Source organism: Archocentrus centrarchus, chromosome 13, assembly GCF_007364275.1.
Source record: "Archocentrus centrarchus isolate MPI-CPG fArcCen1 chromosome 13, fArcCen1, whole genome shotgun sequence".
NCBI classification, from domain to species: Eukaryota; Metazoa; Chordata; class Actinopteri; order Cichliformes; family Cichlidae; genus Archocentrus; species Archocentrus centrarchus.
In genome coordinates this window covers 25,141,314-25,151,701 of record NC_044358.1, presented here as the reverse complement: position 1 = coordinate 25,151,701, position 10,388 = coordinate 25,141,314, and the positions used below count along the sequence as shown (strand labels likewise).

Genomic DNA, 10,388 nt, shown 5'->3' with positions numbered 1-10,388 from the left:
GCACTTTAACGCCCTTGAGCAATAAACAATGTTTACAGTGGCTCCAAGCCAAAAAAAAAAAAAAAACTAAACTGACAGCATTAACATTCAGGAGACAGGTGAAAAATGTTAAATGGAAAAACAAGCAGTTTACTGGGAATTGCATAATCATTACAATCAATGAGCAACACTCACCCTCAATAGACAATAGACAAATCTTATTTACAGGATAGGTTACTTGAGATGTACAGTAGTATTTAGGCTGATTATATAACATTACTAAGCAACAACTGAGTTGGACTGCATTCGTCACATGACAGGCTATAATGGAACAAGTGAGAAAATACTCATGGCTATTCTGACTGATTTTTATGAACTGTACAGCAAATACATACAGATGAATGTGAGCTAACTCTGATTCAACAGTTGACTTGATAACTAGGCATCGATGACAGCCTGTGAGTGATCAGAATTGCTGCTGACGGCCACCTGCAGCTCACAAAGTTCACACCCTTCCATCATTACCTCCACATCAGCAGGGAGCAATGAACCAATCAAATCTCACGCAGCATGAGATTGCACTATTACAGCTTTGTTTTTGCCTGATGACAGCAGAAACAAGGAAATCAAATGAAGAATCTCAGTTGTTATTTAGTAAAAAAGAAAAAAAAAGACTAACATCTAAAATTAAAATATTTATTACATTATACAGTTCAAGTAAAATAAAATGTACAGTTCTATAGTTACAGCATATTAACAAAACAAACATGGATTCAAAAGTAAAAGTGCACTTGCAGAAGGAGACAAACGATCACGTGGGCAAATATTTTATGAAAGCGACATGCTTTGACCATCTGTCTCTTGATGTCCTATATTATCGCATGTTTGCACAACTCACCATGTTTGCCCCCTTCAGTGTGCTGGCTCAGCTGAGCTTAAACACATATGGTTTGTCTGTGGGAGGACGTATGCTAACACAGAGGCATGAGAAATAAGTTTACGCGCAGTTTGTTTTTGATCTCCTCTTGGCTTGGTTAGTATGACCTGCTCTCAGTGATTCAGACAGAAGCGGTGCCTTTGATTAAACAGTTGAGCAGGGGCTTTGGATTTTCTAAGTTATTAACTTGCAACCTCATTTTCCTCCTGCAGCACCGCAAACCATGTTGTCAGTGTTAGAAGCAGAGAGGAAACTGTGTTTCTGTGGAAATTCCCCTCTTTCTCTCTAGGGTAATACGGAGTCTGTTCTAAAGAGAAAACATCTGGGTCAGTTCAGATCTGCAACAAAACTGACATTTTGCAGCAGAGCTAGAGAGGGAGACATTAAAAGGAAAAACTTGAAACTTGACCTATACAGTAAGCGGATACAGTGTCTCAGTTATACCGTGAGGGCCGCTTTGCTGGCATGGACTAGGTCCACTTTTCCTTTTAGAGGGTCGGGGTCACTGACAGTCAATACAAAGCTGGTCTGAGTCACCTTCATCTTATGCTAAAACATTTCTATCCTGATAGGGGTGGCCTCTTCCAGGGTGCCCATATCCATAGAGCACGAAGTTTTAGGATTATAAAAATGATGCCAATTGTGTGCTATAGCTCAAAAATGAGCACATATGGAAGATTGACCATGTTAAGACACAGAATGAGGAAATAGCCATCCCTCTAACAGAGCTCCACTTAACAGAATCAATGCCAGATCATCTTCATTGTGATCTGTACATGGTTTAATAAACTGTGTTTTTCCTTCTGCTATCTAGCACTTAAAAGAGAAGCGACTATTTGGAAGGTTAAAAACAAAATCCTGTCAAAAGTGCACTTACAACCTGGCAAGATATATAAAAAAAAAAAGTCAAACCTCAATGATGGGACTGGTTGGGCAACACCAAATGTTTCCAAAGACAACACTGAGGCAAAAGCCAGCTGTGGTTTCCTGTGACGTCCCTTACACAGCATGTGCATGTATAGCAAGGCATGTCATGGAGAAAAGCCCAGCAGGAGGAGTCAAAAAAACATTATGCTAACCTTTCACTATAACTGGACCAGACACGTCAATTTAAACATGGTGTGAATCTGATAAAGCTTAATTTACAGACTTGTGGACATTTGGTTTAAATAAAGGGCAAAATTTCTCTTCTTTGTGCTTTCAACCTGACCCACAGGCTTGTCTATATGGGTGTAGAATGGAGTGATAGGCTCATTCCCCATGACAGTTTAAACATATCACTGTTGGGAATAATATAGTATAAATCCACAATATCAGGCCTACTACTAAGGCCAACACTCTAGATCATAACAGTGCATTTTATTGCAACCCAAATATTTTCACTGTAACACTCAAACACTATACACTTGGGCCTGTTTTTAAAACTGAGGTACACCTAAATCCACTGATCAGCAGCTTCAACATTCACTTTAAATAATAAAATGTATTATGAGAAAATAACAGTACAAACTTTTGTAGGGATTTACATCACACCTGATGTAAATTTGAGATAACAATTCTAACCCAAAATCTGTCAAGTTTATAATTTATTTACCATAGACTGAATTTATGGAAAGTACAGTTAACGGTGCATGACAAAAAAACAAAAAACAAAAAGCAAATGGTAAGGGGTGTCTTCACAAATGCTAAAACTTGAAAGACTAAACTAATCATGAGGCATACTGGGATAGGTTGAACGCACAAAAAAGTTTAACAATACAATTTACTATGATATGCAAACACTGAAAGCATTTTGGGGGTTGCTAAAAACCAGAATGAAAAAGCACAGAGAAAACAAACGAAAACCAAAAAAAAAACCAACAGTAGGACAGCCCACACGCACAACCCTTGACTTGTCCTTGTCTGGTAAGTGACTGAGAGACCACGGAGGAGGATGTCTCTTCTTTATTATTCCACTGTGCTCACACTGAGGAGTTATGTTGTCCAAACGCAAGGGTACAACTGACCCCCTCAAGTAAGAGACTCTTGCCAGAGGTCAGGGGGTCAGGGGTTGCAGGGATCTCCACGACCCAAGGTGATCCAAGGTGTGTGAGACTGCGGAGGAGGGTGGCAGTCACACACCAAAAAACACCTGGAGCTGAGATGATTAAGAACGGAAAACAAAATGATCACCGACACTCATCAACGCTAATACAAGTAAATCCTGTTATTTTAGGAGTTCTGCTCACATCTGAGTTGACAAGTTACTGACCTGTAGGGGGGCATTCTGTCTGTGTGGGCCTGTGGGTTGGGGTATGGGTGCGGCCCGACCCCTAGCAATTGCACTGCTGCTTATTCTGTGTTGTGGTGCCTCTTGGCTGTCGCAGCTGCCTCAACGATGCATCTCCATACTGAATACCCGAACCCATCCTCTCTGGGTCCAGCTCGCCTTTGAGTGAAGCACAATGAGAAACATTAGTGATGTAGACACAGAAAAAGACCCCCCCCCAAAAAAAAAATATCAACCAAAACCCCCGCAAAACATACAAATGTCTGCATACTCTGACAGAACTCAGACACACCTCTGAACTAATTATAAAAAACAAAGCAAAATGTGTACCTGAATCTATCTTGTTGAGGATGGTGCGAGCGCACTTCAAGAAACCCTCCTCCACATTTTCACCTGTCAGAGCACTTGTCTCTAGAAACATCAGCTCTGTGTGGGGCAAAACATTCATAAGACTGGTAAAGAGGAGAAGAGGACAAGATTTGAAATCTATGACTAAATAATTTAACATCAGTTACCGTTTTCTTGAGCAAAGCGTGAAGCTTCCAGGAAGGTCACCTCCCTGTCTGCATCCAGGTCTTTCTTGTTGCCACACAGGATAATAACAATGTTGGGACTCGCCAGTGTCCGTGCATCTGTCAGCCAGTTAGTCAGGGCATTGTATGTCTCTCGACTGTAAGACATTACATTATATTTTATTCAGGTTATTTACCCAATTTATGTGTGCTTTTGTTTAATTTGTTCTAGTTTGTTTTCAGAGTGAGGGTGTTTTTTTTTTTTTGCTGTCATTTACTGTAACTCTAGTTTCACTGTATATTTGTGTCTGTTTCACTGTGCAAGTCAGGTGACACTATCTGTGACGGACTTCTGCTTTCCTTGACAGCCGCTACCTGACAGAGAATGCCTCTATATTACAGCTCTTGCCACTCTGAACTCCACCTTCCCTCAACAAAAGCCTTTACTCTGTTGAAAGCACAATACTGCAATACTCCATTCAACCCATCTTGATTTTACAACCCAGAGCTTACTTACAGGAATGTGAGTGGTCTATCATTAAATAGCACAATTTCTGGAGGTGATATAGACACAATATGACTCCTTTAAGTTGTCGCCATATGTACTGCAAGCAATACGAGTACTCATAAAAATAAAATAAGTTTACAGTTAAACTTCATGCATCTGTAAATTTTAATTTCAAGTGCAGCCACATTTAAAATGTTCAATAAATCACTGATGCCAGTGTCCAGTGGCTTCTGGTAGTTTTAGTAAATATTTAGTATGCAAGTCTGGGAAAATGTACATACAACTCTGGTACCTACATCCCACTATCATGGCAAACAAAAGGCTCATTTTTGATAGAGAAACTTGTGAAAAGGAAGTGGGAGAGTGAGGTCAGTGGCTGATTTACCTGGTAATATCATAGACAAGAAGTGCTCCAGCTGCTCCTCTGTAGTAGCTGCGTGTAACAGAGCTGTGGAGAAAATAGACTCCTTTAAAATATCAGATGGTGAAATCTGACTGGAGACCTGTCCTGACTGTCCTGTTCTTTTAGCTGTTATCATCAGACACTATTATTCCAGTGAAGCTGTGAAGAGACTGAAGTCTCCACCTCAAATTGTAGAAAATTGACTCGAGCAATAACACATTATCAATGATTTTTTTTTTTTTTTTTTTGGGGGGGGGTTGTTAACCCTTAGCAGGAAAAGTTATAAGTTGTTACCGAAATCGCTCCTGTCCAGCAGTATCCCAGATCTGCAGTTTGACCGTCTTTCCTCCGACGTTGACCACCCTGGAACCAAACTCCACTCCGATGGTGTGGTTGGAGTCCTGTTTAACTGCAACAGGAACAAATAAGTATAAAAAGGGGACAACATAAAAGGTAAGTAGTAGAGCAGGGAAAAAAAAAAACCTATTATGCATCTATCCTTTGCAAAGCTAGATATCCACCGTTGTAATAGAGCCAACACTTGTAGCTCAGAGAATCCACATCTGTAATAGCTCGATGTGTCGTACGTGTTTAAAAGGCCTCTGCTGCTGTTTTTAAACACCTCGTATCCATACTATAGACTACAGGGAGTCATAGATTAGATTAACAGTTGCCCAGCCTTTCTCACTCTACACACAGGGATCCCTGACAAATTTTAACCTTTTGACTGGCCACGCCCCGTCAAGTCCCATCCACAGGACCAATGTAGTGCTTCTGAATGCAAGTTGTGTATCAGAGAAGGACTATTGGGAGGATTGTGTTTTTTAGTCTATGTGTATATGTAGTATATGTTACTGTAATGTATATGTTACTGTAACGTTTTTTGTAGATTTATTTATTTTGGATGTGTGAGGGAATCACTGAAAATAGACTGGGTGCGGCCAGGTAACAGGTTAATCAAATTAAATACAATCATGATAGTGAATGTGTGTACATGAAGGAGTGGTTACATATTTTTTTTAAATGACCTCTTTAAAACTGGAGTGAAGTTTCTATATGCATTTTTAATGTGATTGCAGTTTTATATGGAGCATTTTAACACAATTATGGTGTAACATAGTATCAGGCTCCACGTAAACCTGACCACTGTAAGCCAGCGAAAGTGGACAGGAAGTGTAAGTTTCAGTTAACCACAGAAATTTTTTAGTATGCATTATCCTTTTAGATTCTGCTTCTGGAAGACAGAGTAAGCCAGAGAACTGATGTTGTATTTAATTTTGAGTCAACAATTTCCTACATCATCCTGTCATACTCTGACTCCACATACCAATCAATGAACACTTTTCTCAGGATTATCAACGATGTGAAACAACTCCTGAAATCAACCACAATAATTTCATGACTGACTTTAGAAATGTATCGTTTCGCAACTTACATTTGTTCTCAATGAACTGGTGGAGGAGACAGGATTTCCCCGTCCCAGCACTGCCAATCACCAGGAACTTAAACAGGAAGTCTGGAAGCACAGGAGAGGAGGTAGAGATCAATGGAACGCTAACATCAGTGGAGAATCTACTGTTCTTTGCACTTCCATCCTCAGGGACAAACCTTCCTCTTAATCCCATTGAGCTACTCTGCTTTCACAGTATCCTGCCAAACCCAAATTAGCCTACTAATCACAAAGTGCCTAGCATGTAATCAGTTTAACTTGCCACTTACGCATCTAATTTAATACACTTGTTTGAGGTGGAAACTGAGTGTGGCTGAGGCCTTAGAAAAGCACCAACACTTAATAATACATGTCATTAGAGAAAGCTTTAGCATTATTAAACACGGCTTAGTGCAACAGACTTGCACAGGGGTTGAATAACCAAAAGCAGCTGTTTGCACAGATGTTGTTGTGGAAAGTGGGCCCTTTCCAGCCAACACTAATCATCTACAATGACTTGGGCCCTTCACAATGCAAAGCCATTCACAGTACAGATAGACAATGCATGCTGTGGCCAAAGATAATACGGGGGACATTTACATACTGGATGCACACTGTGCTGCCGTTCTGACTACACTGGGAGATCTGAACAAGAGACTGAGAATATGAAAAGTGGGTGCCTGTGTGCGTGAGTTTATACTGGTGAGTTATGAAAAACAAGTTGCAAGAGAAAAAGAAGTTGTGCAGCCCTTTGGAATTACCAGGATTTCAGAATTTGTCATTTCCAATAAAGACCTGACAATATGTTTCCCGCAGCTGCTTATGAGACATGACAGGGATGACAATGATAGAGAAGAATTCCAGACCATCCTTCCCAAGAGTACTGTTTCAGTTCATAAATATTTGTTTGAGTCCCATTTAGGTCAGCTTGCTAGGTTAAGGTCAGGTCACTGTGGTTTGGCCATTGCTCCCCAAAAATTCCTTGTTTTGAACCACTCTTATCTTTTTGCTTTGAGTCACTGTCTGGCTGGTTGGCTCAGCCTCTTCAAGCTCTGTTGCTGTTTTTTTTTTTTTGGGTGCAATTTTGAATTAAATGTTCTGTTAATGGCAACCAGACCCAATGGTAGCCTGAAACCATGATGCTACCTCTACCATGCTATCCTTTTCAAACAGCACGCTTTGGGAGAAACTTAACAGAAAAGTTCACTTGCTCAGTGTATTCAAACAAGACGTGAACTGTTAGCGCTTTAAGTGAATGAAAGTCTTTGTGTGTTAGTTTAGTCAGGTTGTATCTGCCTAACTTTCAATCTATCCTCTTAGCCAGATATGACTTGAAAGAAACAGACATTTAACTGGTTACATAAAGTATAATAACCAATTAGAGAGGTAGCAGATGAAAAACAGAACCTTTGGGACTGATCGTGTGCTCCAAAAACTGTGAAAGCTAACCATGATGGCACATGACACCCTTCCTTCTAAGAGCCTGCTCAGGTTGAATTTGAAGGCAGTTTTCAATTTCAGTTTAAGCACAAACACAGTTTCTGCAAGCACTAAGTGCTGGCCTGGGCAAATAATTACTGACTGCTGCTGATAGCAACAGCTTCACACAAGGTCAACAGAAACAGTAGTTTAGACAAAAGAGCAAAGAATGAGACTGATCTTTAGTTTGTGTGTGACATTCCATTCCATGAGCCACCTTCATCCGCTGACATGTACCTCCGCCAGCTCAGTTTATGGTGCACCTTTGTTGAAGCGGGTGTTTTCTCAAGCAGCACAAGCCAGAGGTCAAAGTCTCAGTAACAGAGCAGCTGGTGCAAAGCGAAGGTCTCAACAGCCACTTATTTTTCTGTCAGCGTTACATCTCAACCACACATTGTCAGTGGCTGTGACACCAGTACTGATTAAATCAGTGGCTAAGAGTGCCGTTTTAAAAACTTACCAAAGCCTTTCTGGATTTTCTCAGACATGGTATATTCCCATGTGAGATCTGGACACAACAACCAAGCTGTCAATACGCCAAAGCTGGAAGAATAGCCTGCAGCGCTGCCCTGCAGAACAGTCTCTCTGGCTATTTTATTCTTCCATCCATCAATATTAAATAACTCTCCCAGGGAGCAGAATAACAATTAAATACATTCACTCACAGTGTAATGGCATTCTTGGTGAGATACATCTCAAAAATTCTAAAAAATAATTAATAAAAACTGCAAAAAAATAAATAAATAAAGTGAAACAAAAAAAAAAAAAAAAAAAAAAAAAGAGAACTCCCGTAGTATTTTCTTTAACCCCCCGGCCCACACACACACACACACACACACACATCCCAAATTCTGTGACAACAAAAACGAATGATTTTTATTTTGACCTAAATTAATAATATTAATAAACTTAAAGTATATATTATAAAACACTTAACAGGCCTTAATTGCATTCATAATGCTTTTTGTCAATCCCTGACCCTCCAGATGAGACTGGGAGAAAAATCAATAAAAGTCTTTTACAGCACCCATTAGTGCTGGCACTCTCCCACTTGGATAAAGTTTCATACAAGGAATGAGAGAGACAGGGTAGAAGTATAAACAGAGGGAGAGAGTGTCTCTGGGAGTGCAACAGGAGAGGATGATGGTGTGCCATTTCATAACAAATGGCTGTACAGTGTCAGGCCTACTCTCTATCACATAGAATATTGCTTAATGAATCTATGCAGAGCAGTAATACATCTCTATTATGCGAATGTCCATAGACAGGTGCAGCCAGCACTCATTTGTAATGAGTCAAGTGCAAGAATGAAGGTACTTTATATCAGCATGGAAACAAACATATTTACACCAGTGACACACCAAGCAGCGTTTGCTCTACAGGTAACTGATGCATGATCAGCCATCGCTACCAAACTTCCTCTTACGGGCCTTGTGGTTAACAGTTAAAAGTAAAAATACAGAGCAGATTGCAGCAACCTTTCACGTCGCAAGGTCACCTAATTTGCTTGAATTACACCAAGCTCAAGTTAACTCGGCGTATCTACACATGCTACTAATGCCTTTTGTCTAAAGTTTGGCCAACTTTTACCCATTGATGTCTCATCATCATTCTGCTCCTGTTACTGACCGCGTAACACTGCACGCTGCCATCATAAGGCAGGGGTGTCAGTTAATACACACAAAAAACTCAAGCCAGACCACTTTCTCTGACTTAAATGTCAGCACTTAACGTTAATTATCAGTATTAAAACCCGCAGACACAGTGAGGTGGCAAGTTAGCCTACGGCTAAGCTAACCTTATAGCTCGCTGATAGCACCGTTGCCAGCCTGTCACATTAGACCACGAAGCAGTCAATACATAACAGCTAGCGAGCATGAAATGACAGCCTGCCCCGCATAAACATACCGTATGTCTCAGACATGCTGACCCTCGCTGTATGGAGAACTCAATCGAACTCTTTCACTGTTCTTTTGGTGCTGTGACAGCTGACTGCCCGCTGGCTTCACACCTCTTTACGGTGTTTATCTACAATGCTAGAGGTTTCCTTGATCCTTTCCCAGCTTCCTCTGCTCCGACCACACAATCTCCACGGCAGCTGCGCGAGACGTCATTAGTTATCTAGTGGTGTTGCATTCAAGTGTCATTGGCCACGTTGGAATTTTAAGAGAAGAGAAGAATCCATTGAAAGCACAGCGAGATCTCACAGAAACGGAGTGGATTTCATGTATAAACGGTCCTCATTTGTACGCTTAGGCACAACTAGCAAACATTCAGATCAGTTCATATTTTTCAGAGTTTTTTCTTCTGTTCAGTCAACAACAACAACAACAACAATAATAATAGTAATAATGACAAAATCATAATGATAATAATAATAATAATAAGTTATTATTGCATTTCTTTGTGCGAAGAGATGCTTTCAGAAAAGAGTGCTTAGAGAACTGTGAAGAGGAACTAAATCACCAGTCTAGCCACCTTTACCTTCTCTAGAAAGCAAAACATTTTGTATCCAGGCAATTCAAGGGCAGATTACGTTTTTCTTTTATAGTTCAAATTAAACAACAAATACATAGGTAGGTAGGTAGTTTATTTATAAATTGCAAATTTCCAGCAGGACATTGTCATCGATTACAAACGCACCACAAAATAGACATGAGGAAGATAAAGCAAAATCAAGAAAAGCAGAATATAAATCGAATTTGCGATATATGAGATATTGCTATTGTACAGCAGAGTATAGTGTGCAAAATATGAAGCGGAGTGAACTTGTGCATTGCCACTCACAGAATAAGTGTCCTCTTTATTGGGTTTAGTTTTGGTGTACAGGATATTCAGGCCATGACGGTAGGTGCAACAGGAAGCCACAAGA

General features: G+C 40.2%; 1 protein-coding gene across 1 annotated transcript; it reads right to left on the bottom strand.

Moving 5' to 3' along the window:
- Nucleotides 1-108: 108 nt before the first annotated feature.
- On the bottom strand, nucleotides 109-9,606 carry rab4b (RAB4B, member RAS oncogene family). Its single transcript, XM_030744515.1, has 8 exons — nucleotides 9,425-9,606; nucleotides 6,044-6,124; nucleotides 4,903-5,017; nucleotides 4,591-4,653; nucleotides 3,701-3,855; nucleotides 3,516-3,611; nucleotides 3,168-3,344; nucleotides 109-3,053 (listed from the first exon to the last, which is right to left on the bottom strand). The coding sequence occupies exons 1-7, from the start codon at nucleotides 9,438-9,440 to the stop codon at nucleotides 3,229-3,231; spliced, it is 642 nt and encodes a 213-aa protein (XP_030600375.1). The 5' UTR covers nucleotides 9,441-9,606; the 3' UTR covers nucleotides 109-3,053; nucleotides 3,168-3,228.
- Nucleotides 9,607-10,388: the final 782 nt, after the last annotated feature.

Bases quoted from the DNA above. Each gene is read 5' to 3' on its own strand.
- rab4b (XM_030744515.1), bottom strand. The intron at 3,856-4,590 runs GTAAATCAGCCA...AATGTCTTACAG, and splicing joins CTTGTCTATGATATTACCAG to TCGAGAGACATACAATGCCC. The intron at 3,612-3,700 runs GTAACTGATGTT...TGCCCCACACAG, and splicing joins ACGCTTTGCTCAAGAAAACG to AGCTGATGTTTCTAGAGACA.